This window comes from Aythya fuligula, chromosome 5 (assembly GCF_009819795.1).
Source record: "Aythya fuligula isolate bAytFul2 chromosome 5, bAytFul2.pri, whole genome shotgun sequence".
In the NCBI taxonomy this organism is placed as follows: Eukaryota; Metazoa; Chordata; class Aves; order Anseriformes; family Anatidae; genus Aythya; species Aythya fuligula.
Genome location: NC_045563.1, coordinates 33,794,308 through 33,806,612, shown reverse-complemented (window position 1 = coordinate 33,806,612; position 12,305 = coordinate 33,794,308). Strand labels below are relative to the sequence as shown.

The window sequence follows — 12,305 nt, the reverse complement described above, 5'->3', positions numbered from 1 at the left end:
TTTCATCATGATTACAAGTATGCATGTTGCTATGTGGGTAATTACTCCTGAATATTATGGGTTTATTTACCTGTTAGGGAAGTAGGCTAGGTTTATGGAAGGAAGGAATGTTTGAGCTGTTTTAATTTGAGAAAATATTTGGGGTAACTTAGGGAACAGTGGAGGTTATGCTTTAGGCTGCAATTCTTTGTGTTAATTGGCCAGGTCTCAAAATATTTCAATAAACTTTGAGAATGAGAGATACAAACCATAATACCGTTGTATAACAAAAGGCCATTTTGCTTTGTATTCTCCTGGAAGCAAGATTAAAATCTAGGCTTTAAATCTGAATCTTTTAGTAGTTAGTCTCTAAACATTTATTTATTTTTTATTGTTGGTTTACAGGCAAACAAATGTCAGAGGTAACATATTAGTCAAAAATTAAATGTGCTGTTAGTTCCACCCTCTATTGTTTGTCTTATTGAGCTTGATTTGTAAAATCAGTCATTGGTTTGTTACCAAAAAAGTGATAGTGCATGAAATGTTCCAGTGTAAAAAAAAAAAAAAAAATTACTGTTCTGTGTGCATTTGCACACAAGTATAACATACATAACATAGCTGCTTGGTTTGGAAAACAAAGTTTCCACTCACTTCCCCACCACCCCTTTTTAAAAATTCCTTTTGATATAAGTGCAGTGCTGTGAATACGTATTCCTAAATGTTCAACTGCAAAGTTGTTCTTCACACTGCTAGCTTATTATTAACGCACAGTACATGATGTTTTATAATGTTTGCCATTGGATTCTGTTCTGCTGGGGTCAAATATGGTGTCACTTTTCAACAACATAGTGGCTGTCTTGAAATTAATAGGGGGAAGTTAAAGGCAAGATTAGAATCAGAGCTGCTTGCAGCCAAGCCTGATACTTAAGTTGAAAGAGCAGCTCCTCTCCCCACAGGACATCTCTTCTACATTACCACAACACTGCACTCTGACTCTGAAACCACCTGCTTTATAGCTGAGAAAATCAATAGAACAATTATAGAATGCTGGGGTTTGCTTTGTGTTCAAGGTGCTCGGGCTTAGTTAGCCATAGAATGAACGTCCTTTCACAGAAAAATTGAAGGCATGGTCCTTGCCCACCAAAGATCATATGAAGGGGTATACAGAAGTATACATATGGTTTTGAAAATCTACTAGTCTTCAAATGTTAATTTCAAATAGTCTTTGAGAGCTGGTTCAGGTAATTTTTCTTCTTTCCTTGTCCTCTTTCTTGGCTGTCCGTTACTATGCATTTCAGTAGTGCTCACAATGGCTGTTAGGTAAAGCTGCATCTTCTAGAAAGGTCCTGGGAAATGATTTATACTGCTCAGCATATACATAAATCATTTGTTCTTTAGACATGTTTTAATTCAAGAAATGTGGTGTAATGTGAGTGAAAGTGGGTATATTTCAGTGGAATGTACAGGTAAGAGGTTTGTAGTTAGAATCTCTTCCCTCCACACTCTGAGGTGGGTACATGACAAGGTCCAAATTTTGTGGCTAAACTTGCTTTCTTTTATTGCTCCTTCACCCAGAAAAACTCTTCCACTCCCATTCAGAGTATTCAATCAGACTTTGCACATCTGACCCTTCTTTGTGTTTAGAAAACAGATTTATAATGGAATTGCACAATTACATTATCTGATAGAAAAATCTCCATGGCTCTCATTTTTGTCTGTCATTTTACTCTTTACTTTTTCCAGAATTTAGAGAATGAGATAAGCAGTCGGGATGCTTTGACCAAAGCAGTGCTCAGTACAGGGCAGAAGCTGGTGAGGGGAGGCCACTCAGCCTCTCACAAGATTATGGAACATATGAAGGAGCTTGAGACTTCTGTAGAAAACTTGAAGGCAGAGGCTCAAGAGAGGAGACAGCGGCTCATGCAGTCATACGAGGCTCATCGGTTCCTGACTGAGGTAGGGATGGTTTGTAAGAAACTTCTTTTCGTCTTTATTTGCTTAAAAAGAGAGATACTTGTATTGCTGAGTGGCTGCAAGTGCTGAGATAGGAGCAGAATTCATACTGTTCTCATTTTTCATATCTGGTAAATGTGGATACTATAGAAAACTAACAGTTGCTTTTGCCACATAACTGCAATTATGCATAAATAAGTAACCATAAGTATTGGGTTCTGCGTACGTATTTTTTGAAATAACATCTGCTAGATCAGAAGGCATCTAAGCTGCTTTTTGTTTTGACTGATGTGACTCTTTGGGTACCAATGCTTTCCAGTTTTCTTTGTCTTTACATAAATTGCAGTTGTACATAAGCTCATCCCTGTATTTTTATACAGCTACTGGAGGTGGAGGCCTGGCTGGCAGAGAGGAGCTTCATTCTGGAGACCTCTGATTATGGAAAGAATGAAGAATCCACCCAAGCTTTACTTCGTAAACTTGAAGCCACCAAGCTGGACATGGAGGGTTTCAGGCCCCGGATTGAGAAAGTGCAGGAGACAGGTGCTCGCTTAATAAACAGCAACAACCCAGAGAGGTAGGAATGCAAAAACAGGCTTCTGCTCCAGGTCTAACAAAAATTTCTTTACAGAAGCTAAATATGGAAAAGTTCGTCCTTTAGTAGCTGTTTGGCTTATTCAGAAATACAATTTAAAATTTAATACAATTTACATCAATCCCTCCTTCACCACCATTACACACTTTAAGCCCCCCAAAACGGTTGATGATCATTTTAATGTTTTCATAACTGTTGTTTTTTCAACAACAGGCCAATTAGTACCAATCACTATCTTTGTCCACTATCTACTCTAAGGAACTGTCATCTAGTTCTCAGCTGAACTCTGATTATGTGTAACCATAAAGGTTCAGCAAGCACTGTGCTTGAGAAAGGAAATGGACGTTCTTGATAGTTCATTGTTTTTCATTTCCAATTTGCTTTTGTGTCTGGGGAGAAGGAAAAGAGCGGTGATTCATGTAAGATACTTTAATTTCCTTAACTAGTTGGTTTTCATGTGTTGGTGTAACTCACTCCATGACAGTGTCTGATCTCTTCTGTATTTTGAAAGTATTGCAAATCCAACCTATCAGAAAAGACAGTGTTCAAAAAGAGAAGTAAAACAAAGACATACCTTCTGATTCTTGTTTTTTGCAGTCCAGCCATACTTTCAAAGCTCCAGAGGATCCTAGGAGACTATCAGTCTCTCCTACAGAAGGCTGAGACCCAGAGAAAATGCCTGCAAGAACAATTCCAGCTGTATCAGTTTGAAAGAGAATTCCAGCTGGTGGATGCCTGGCTTTCCAGTAAACAGTCTATAGCAGAGTCCGATGACTATGGGCAGGACTTAGATGGTGTTGAGGTAAAAGAAAGTAAAAGGTGTTGCATGCATTGTGTGGCAAAGCAGGAATATATTTGCTAAAAAATTGTTGTGTAGCTGCTGAACATGAAACATGTTAGAGTGACAAAAACTAAGCAAACCAGCGTTCTCTGCAGTAAGGACTCAGACTGGTTGCTATCTGCTTATGAAGGGCTTTCAGTGGTAACATCCTCCAGTAGAAAAAATAGGTGCATCAGAAAGTTGGCTTTTTCATGGGCTAAGTGGCAGACAGAACATTTCACTTCTGGCGCTGTTTTAAATGTGACAGGACCTCATAATGTGGCCATAGTTTGCAACTATTTCAGTGGAAAATCCTGGGATGGAGCATTCACAGCTCTAGTTCCACATGGTACAGAAGGATATAGTTTCCTCAGTTCACTGAATTAATGCTTTCAACAGCTGTTTCATTTGTGTACAGGCTAAAGAGATTGTTTCCTAGCTTTTTGATTTGGGGATGATCTGTCAGGATGAGGGTGATTTTTCTCTGCCACATAAGATGTTACACGATCAAGACAAATGGTGCTTTCTTCTGACTCCAGATCATCTGGGTTTATCAACTGATTTGCATTTACAGTCTGCAATGCATAGCGTTTGTGTTACACAGTACAAAGAAAATGATTTCTTCTGCCTCTTTAGGCAGGAAGGAAGAGGCAGGAAGAAATTCTTGTATCTAAGTCTGTGTCCCCATTTATCCTATAGGTGCAGGAGAAGAAGTTTAAAGATTTTGTAAATGAAGTAAAACCTATGGGACATTCCAAAGTTCTCTCCTTAAATGATTTAGCAGCTAAACTAGAGAAGGATGGACACAGCAAGACAGACATTATCCAGAAGAGAACAAAGCAAATCAATGAGATGTGGGAGAAACTATGCCATGCCATCCAGACAAGGACAGAGGTAGGAAATGCATGAATAGCTGGGACATTGATTTCCCTTCATTTTCACACGTCCTTCTTCTGTTTCTATTGCCAATGTTGAAACACAAGGGTAAGAGTAATAGGTGTATCCTCTTCATTTCCTTCTTGATCCATTTCCATTTATAGCCACTGCTTACCCTACTGTTCCTGGCAAGGCTTATACATGAAAGATACTTATTAGCCTAAAGACATTCCATTTTCCTAAATTCACTACTAGCTCCAGTTTCCTTAAAAACTAAGGCAGCCTAGTGGTTTACCACCACTTACAGGAAGCTAGCTCTGGCACTTATTGGACTTTTTTTTTTTTTTTTTTTTTTTTTGAACCACTTCAACTCATTAAATGAGAGGAAAACTGCCAATATATTTTCTTCTGGGTTAGTGAGTTGTTGAAGTCAAAGAATGGGAATGGGAGGGAAGGTGACGGGGAACCCAGAACCAAAACCCTTACCTTTTGGCAGCAGTTAGCTGTTAAATCAGCTCACTCCATTTTGTGAAACTACAGTCACAGATGTATTTAGAAAAGCAGAAATTGAATTCAACATTTTAATTTGGTTCAAGGAGAACATTAATGTCAGATGTCTTCAAGTGTTTTTACTACTGTTACGTACATATTTCAAATATGAAATAGTTTATGCCCACTGTTGTCTGCTAGCAGCAGTTAATGCATGACAATTGTTAATATAAAGTTTAAATTTAAAATAGTTTTAGAATAAATCTCATTTCAGAAGAACTAATTTTCACCCAACTCGCCTTATTTCACTGGAGCTTGGGTCTCTATTCAAAGCCAGTTTTCTAGGACACTTTCTATAGTTGAGAGAGGTACCTTTTAGAGGGCAATTGGTGCTCTCTGTCTTGATTGTTCATCTTACATGGGGTTAAATTGCTCTTTGGATACCTCTGTTTCTTTACGTTGAAAAAGAGAACTTGGGGAAATTATATGACTTAATGGGAAGGTGTTTCACTCCTGCTCTTGTTCGATCTGTACTCCATTAGGACATGATATCAGGGTTGCCTACTTTTGCACTGCAGACATGATATATTGTATTGCAATTAACGTTTTTTCTTTATTTCAGCATCTAAGAGCAGCCCAGCAAGTTCACCAGTATGATCACGATGTAGATGAAGTAAAGGGCTGGATGCAGGAGAAGGAGGCAGTGGTGGACATAGATGATTATGGATATGATCTTCCAGGTGTACAAACACTTCTCAGCCAGCTTGAGGGAGTCGAGGTAAGGGGATCTGTTATGAAGCAGTAGAAGAAAAGTGTAAATAAATTACAAGAAATGAAACAAAAAGAGAAGAAAATAATAATAATAATAAAATTACAAAAGAAAAAAAAGAAAAAACAGGAGATTGATGCCTGATTTGAAATCATCTCATCTACCTTGTTGGCAAGCCAGCAAAAGATACATTTATTCCACCTTATAATATCCTTTTTGCTTCAAAGAAGGGGGCCCTTTTCTTCCTGTTTTTACCATGGTGATATTACTACTTCTGCTTCTCAGGATAATCTTCTTTCTTAAAGTATATTCCAGATTGTTATTGTAATTGCAAAGGTGTCATTTGAACTGCAATAAGACACTCTGGCTCCACACTTAACAACATAAGCAGTGTGTCTGTCTCATCTAAAGAAGGTTTTTTGATGTTTGATGAGGAATGTTGAAAGGTACTAGGAGGATATTGAGAGGAAAAATCTGGATGAAGGCATGCTTCCAGCCTCTCTGTTGCCAGTGGATAGGAAAGATAAGATATGCACCATCTTTAAAATCTGCTTTTGATAGATGTAATTAAGGACTTGGTCTTACAATCCATTCTTTCTCTGTTCCAGAGAGATCTAGGAGCCATCATGAAAGAGCTGGAACGGATTCGGGGAGAGGCTTGGCACCTCAGCCGCACATACCCTCAACTCAAGGAAAACATTATGGAGAGACTCACAGAAGTGGATGAGTGCTGGGAAAACCTGGACAAGAAGTTTCTGGAGAGAAAGGCGAGACTAAGCCAGGCAGAACAAGTCCAGCTGTACTTCAGTGACTGCAGGGAGCTGATGTATGTGTTGGCTCTTTGAGTTTGGCTGTGGGCCTTATTTCTGGTCTTTCCTTTGTGGGGTTTTCTAAATTACACCTTTTGGTTATTTGATTCCTGTCCCAGGTATTCTACAGCTTGCTTGCAAATTTCTTGGAATAATAATACATAGGATCTTCTCAACAGCACTTCCCAGAATATACCACACATGAAAGGTGACTGTGCCACTCCACTTCAGCACAGTGTGCACGACAAGCCCACATCTGTAGTCTGTTTCTTAGACAGTCTTGGAGAATTCAGTCACTCTGGATAGTTTTAATTCCAATTAAAAAAACACCTTTGATTTTGTAGGACTATGGGGGAGTCTGCTAGATATTCAAGTAATTTATTCACCTGTACAGACACCAGTGAGCACTTTTATTAGAGTCAAAGCAACTACGTTAAAGGTTAACCTTCTAAAATAGGTTAGCACTTGCTCAAATGCTGGAATTGTTTTGCACACATTTATTTAACCTTATTGCCCATATGCATATACTCTCCTGTCCATTCTCATGAGGTGTCAGTTTGTTGCAAGAATTCAATTGCTGGGAAATTCCACTATTTTTTTCTTCTTCTTTTTAAATCTGAATTTGAATGAAACGCCAAATGTTAAAAGCACCTACAAAGCATATCTTTAAAAAAATTAGTTAAACGTCTCACATTGTTTAAATCTGCAGTTGCAGGAGTTCCTTCTAAGCATTTGAATGTTCAGCGCTCCAGTATGTATAGATGTTGCAGCTGCCTGTGTTGTAACAGGCTATGTATTGAAACAGCACTGGAATTATTATAAAAGGTTATAAAAATCCATAAATGTGTGAGCAAACCTACATCAATACATTTACATATTCATGTCTTTCTTAAGCAAATAAGTCTGTGTATTTGTGTCCAGAGTCATGGGATGTGTGCATTCCCAATAGACTGAGTTTCCAATAGACTCATATTTCTTCCATTTTCTACCCTTTTGACTGTTTTGTAGGGCTTGGGCCAATGAGATGCATGCATTAGTAATATCTGAGGAACTAGCAAATGATGTCCTGGGAGCTGAGCTGCTTATCAAGCGTCATGAGGAATACAAACGTGAGATAGAGAAGCAGTGGCTAAAATTTGAAGAAATGCAGCGGGCAGGAGATGACCTAATGAAGAATGGACATTTCATGTCTGTGGAGGTGTGTTGATGAGTTAAATGTTTTACAAGTGAGAGTGAACAAAGAAGGCTTATTAAATAGGCAGGATTTGCAGCTTTGTTTGTTTTTCAAAACAGAAAAACTAAGTGGGACAATTGTATGTATTTCTCTCTTACAAACATTGTGGACTTCATGTTACATGTGGAAAAGAAAAGCGCCTTATAAAATTCTTCCTTGTTCCTCCAAAAACTGATTTTGAATCTAACCATAAAACAATAATCACTGACTATGTGGGGGGAGTAGGGAGATATTGCTATTCCACAGAAAAGATAAACCACATAAATAAGATTTTGGCATCTAGCTACGCAAAAACTAGGATAAAATACATCACAATGCCATCAGCTATAGCGTGGGGTGAGGTCTCTGAGTACAAAGTTATCTAGAGGTCATCTTCTGGATCACGAAGGCAGATTACATTCTAGTTGACTGTCAAACAAAAGTCTGATTGGATCCTTCACCTCCTGGCATTTCCAATGTTCTTTTTCTAGATTGAAGAAAAACTGCTAGAGCTGTCAGAGCTGATGAAGAAGGTAAAGGAGAGCTGGAACATGAGGAAAGAGTTGTATGAAGAAAACTGGGAGATTCAATTGCTCCGCAGAGAGCTAGAACAAGCAGAAGCATGGCTGACTGCCAAGGAGGGCTTTCTTTCAGATCCTAGCTATGGGGTGAGTAAGGACAGCACAACACTACTGAAATGGACCTACAGACTGTTTGGAGCATGTTTCAGCTCAGGTCTGAAATAAATCATAATTAAACAGTAATGCAGCCTTCAGATTACAGGGGGGCAGAAGCTTGGTCCTTTTACAGACGTGAGCCTTGGACAGGTGCTGCAGTTTACATGGTGGTAGGTTTCAGGAGGTGATGGCTTCCAGGGGCTGCTAGAAGGCTGAGGAGAATTCCATCCCATTTCTTCACATAAAAAGAGATATTGCAGATGGTTCCACCTTCTCCCCATCATGGTGTGAGAACCTTCTTTGAAAGGAAATAGTGTGTGTTTTGTTTTTTTCCCCACCTTTTGTTGGGGCAGTAGAATGTTTTGCATAGACAGCTTGATGGTTAGCTTGTAAGTTTCTATTCTGTAGAATAAATAGAATTCTATAGACCAGCATCCACGTGTGTGTTTTTTTTCAATTTCAATTGATTATCTTATGATGGTTTTGAAGATAGGAAAACATTCTCACAAAATCAGATATTGGAACACAAGGACAGAGCAAGGCACAGGTTTAAGGCACATGTTGTCATTAGGGTAGGAATAAGTTTTGTGTCTAGTTCAAGCTGAAATCTAAGTACTTAATCTGCACGTAAGCATGGCTTCAATGGAAAAAGAAGAGGGTTGATATTTGAATTCTTTTTTTCATGTACAGCAGACTGCAAGCTACAAGCCATTTTTGTGTAAACTATGATTTTTCACACGCTATTAGGACTTCAGACGTTCAGTTGAAATAATTTTAGAATTATCATTTGGCTAAATGGAATGGGTAAATCTGAAAATCTCAGGCTTACTATTTCTGATGGACTTGATTTTGGACTTCTGTATCTGTTAATTTTTTTCCACTCAGGATTCTGTGTCTGAAGTAGAGGAACTATTGAAGAAACACCATGATTTTGAGAAGATGCTTGCAGCTCAGGAGGAGAAATTTGCTCAGCTCAGCAGGAAAACTAAGGTGAGAAGTAGAAGGCTGATGAGCTGTATATGACAGGATGATCTGGGTCCTTAGATGTTAGAATCATAGAATAGCTTGGGTTAGAAGGGACCTTAAAGATCATCTAGTTCCATCCCCCTTCCTGTGGGCAGGGATACCTTCCACAAGACCGAGTTGCTCAACGTGCCATCCAACCTGACCTTGAACACCTCTGGGAATGGGGCATCCACAACCTCCCTGGGCAACCTGTTCCAGTGCCTCACCATCCAGAATTTCCTCCCAACATCAAACCTAAACCTCGCCTCTTTTAGTTTAAAAATGTTCCCTCTTGTACTATCACTATCTGCCCATACGAGAAGTTGTTCTGCATCTTTCTTTATAAGCCCCCTTTAATTAATAAAAAGGACAGAATAAAGTCTCCCCAGAGCCTTTTCTTCTTCAGGCTGAACATCCACAACTGTCTCAGCTGTTCTGTGTAGGAGAGGTACTCCAGCCCTCTGATCATCCTCACAGTCCTCCTTAGGGCCACAGCTCCACATCTTTCTTGTGCTGAAGGCCCCAGACATGGATGCAGTACTCCAGGTGGTGTCTTTTCATACAACGTGTTGCTGTATGAAAAATGGGGTTTCTCACACAACAAAGATAGAGATTTTGATTCACTCAGAATTTCAGTAGGGAGCTGCAATCACCCGGCAGTGGTGGAGGAAAACTAAGGGCTGAAAATAAAGGGAGACAAAGGCAAAGACAGGCCTTTTTCTTTCTGGCATCAGAGTTCTACAGTAGATTGTGTTAGGTAACAAAAATATTCAGTCAACATCCCAGATTCTATCTCAGTGGATTTTTAAATCATTTTCCTGAAATAACCAGCAAAACACAGCTTTAATGTTTGGCATTAGGCTAAAAATGTGCTTAGTTGAGTCTGCCTTTTGCTCAGTACTTTCCCAGATTGGCTGAATGGTCCACCTCTCTAAAACCTTCCATGAGAACACCCCTGGATAATCATTGCTTCTACAGCAAGTTTAAAGAAGCAGTGGCACAGAAGAAAGTCACTATTTCTCTAGATGTTATTAAAGTCATAACCTCTAGACAACTTAGTAAGGGCAGGGAGTCTCTGGTTTTGAGATTAGCTACCATAAGCATCCACAGTTTAAGGAACAAAATAATGCTCGGGGCATAGCAATGAAATTCAGTTCACATGCTAAGAATGCCAATTCACAGTCCTTAAAATCTAGTGCCGGGAGAGAGTGTATTTGAAAACTATTCTTGCTTAAAATAAAAGCTTCTTAAGTAAGTACCCACAAGTGCACTTACACAGGTGATTTCAAAAATGGAATACTTGTGTCCTACAGAGGGAGATGAATCTTCTGAAACAAACGGATACAGAAGAGAGTGAGCAGAAAGATAAAAGCAAAGTTGTACGGGTTCCCTCTCTGAAGAGGAAATCATCTGACAAAAGGAATCCACCACCAAAAGTGATAGAGATAAGGAGCACAAAGGAACTGCAACCCGTGCCCTTACCAGTCCAGTCCTGGAGGGCTCCACTTGAAACTATTTTTTCCCCAGTTGAAAAGACTCCGGGGGCATTCCAACAATTCACTGCTGGGGGAGTCCCTGATGTGCTGAGCAGCAACAAAACAGAAGTGAAACCTGAGAGGAGATTCAGTGAGATTATCACTCCACCTACACCAAAGATGGTGGTCCCACAAGCTACATCTTTGGAAAGTTACAGTTCTTTAACCTCTCCTTTATCTCCTACTCCCATAAGCCAGCAACGCAGCAGTAGTTTGTCAGAATCGTATGCCATAGGCCTTTTATCACCTCAAGAAAAGAGTGCTAAAGGCTTCTCCTTCGACCTGCAAACAAAATTATTGTCAACGCCACCTAAACCTGACCAAACACCACTAGACAAATCACCAAGCTTACTGCTGTCTAGGTCCTCCTGGGAGACAGAGACTGCATCTTCGGTAAGTCCCAGTGATTCTTGACTGCTAATCTGTGCTAGTTAAAGTAAAGAAATACAGAAAGTTCTGCAAGGAAGTCACAAGAAGCACTATATAGTGGGTATTTCAGTGGATTCACTCATGGATCCAAACATGAAGAGACATTTTATGTGCCATTGCAGTCAATACTCTTTCCAAAAATATAGTTGAATTAAGCAGATACATACAACTTAAAAGTGTTTTTAATTTGCTCAGCTTTATAGCCTAGGGCCTGACACCTGTAATGATTTCTGGTTTTCTTCCCCAAATTAGAGGACACGTAGCAAAACACTGAAAAAGAGATGTAGGAGATGCTGCCTCATAGAGAGGCAAAACTGATGGTTTACCCCTGCTGTCTTGCCTCTCTATGTGGTGCTTAGTGTCCACTGAGTTTAGAAATCAGAGAGAGGCAGGACTTAGTGGCATCTTTGCCAAAAGCTGATCACCCAGCACAAGACTCGAACCAGTAGCTCCTGTTTGTTTGCTCATCCAGGCAGGAAATGCACTGTTAGCTCATAGACAAGTAAAAATTCCCCTGAAAAAATGTGTTTGTCACATACCTGAGTGTACCAGTACAACACTCTACATTGGTGTAACTCAGCGTTATTGCAGGGGTATAATGAATACTTTGCCAATTTAAGTTGTAAATTGTGTTTAATAATATACAAATAATGTTCAAAGGTAAGAAAATTTACTTTTCTGTAATTTTTTTTTTTTTAATCATGCTATCACAGTCAAACCCTTGAATGACTCTTGATCACATAACATTTGGATGGCAAATAGAGCAGTTGTATTGTAAGAATGTTGTATCTGTCCCTTGTAATCAATATGAAAATACCCTTTATTCTGAATAATAATAATGGTAATTTACACCTCCAAACGGAATAGTGTTCAAGGTAAGTGAGTGATTGGATTTCAAGAGGAACCTTTAATTATTATACTGTGATAGAGTAAATTCCATATGTAGGGTAAATTGTTTAAGAGGGACATGAATTCTCTTCATTTAGGTACTAAGTCAGACATGTGACTGCAAACTAGAGAGGATTTCTAGCTAGGCCACAAACATTAAGGCTAGAGGAACTAGAGTTCAGTTTCTCAGTGTGGAATTTACCTAGAAAAAGCTTCAAAAGTTGCTAACATGTTTAAGGGCTTTTTAAATGTTTAACAGCAATGTTCT

The 12,305-nt window shown here is 39.2% G+C and overlaps 1 protein-coding gene across 2 annotated transcripts in view; it reads left to right on the top strand.

Moving 5' to 3' along the window:
* The window catches only part of SPTBN5 (spectrin beta, non-erythrocytic 5), a 104,796-nt gene that overhangs the window by 88,453 nt on the left and 4,038 nt on the right, over nucleotides 1–12,305 (top strand). For both annotated transcript variants that reach the window (XM_032188411.1, XM_032188410.1), the window contains 10 exons: nucleotides 1,723–1,935; nucleotides 2,313–2,509; nucleotides 3,125–3,329; nucleotides 4,047–4,241; nucleotides 5,335–5,490; nucleotides 6,090–6,307; nucleotides 7,299–7,488; nucleotides 7,995–8,171; nucleotides 9,066–9,170; nucleotides 10,499–11,113. In XM_032188411.1, coding sequence (XP_032044302.1) covers nucleotides 1,723–1,935; nucleotides 2,313–2,509; nucleotides 3,125–3,329; nucleotides 4,047–4,241; nucleotides 5,335–5,490; nucleotides 6,090–6,307; nucleotides 7,299–7,488; nucleotides 7,995–8,171; nucleotides 9,066–9,170; nucleotides 10,499–11,113 — 2,271 coding nt within the window. The remainder of the gene's footprint in view (nucleotides 1–1,722; nucleotides 1,936–2,312; nucleotides 2,510–3,124; nucleotides 3,330–4,046; nucleotides 4,242–5,334; nucleotides 5,491–6,089; nucleotides 6,308–7,298; nucleotides 7,489–7,994; nucleotides 8,172–9,065; nucleotides 9,171–10,498; nucleotides 11,114–12,305) is intronic.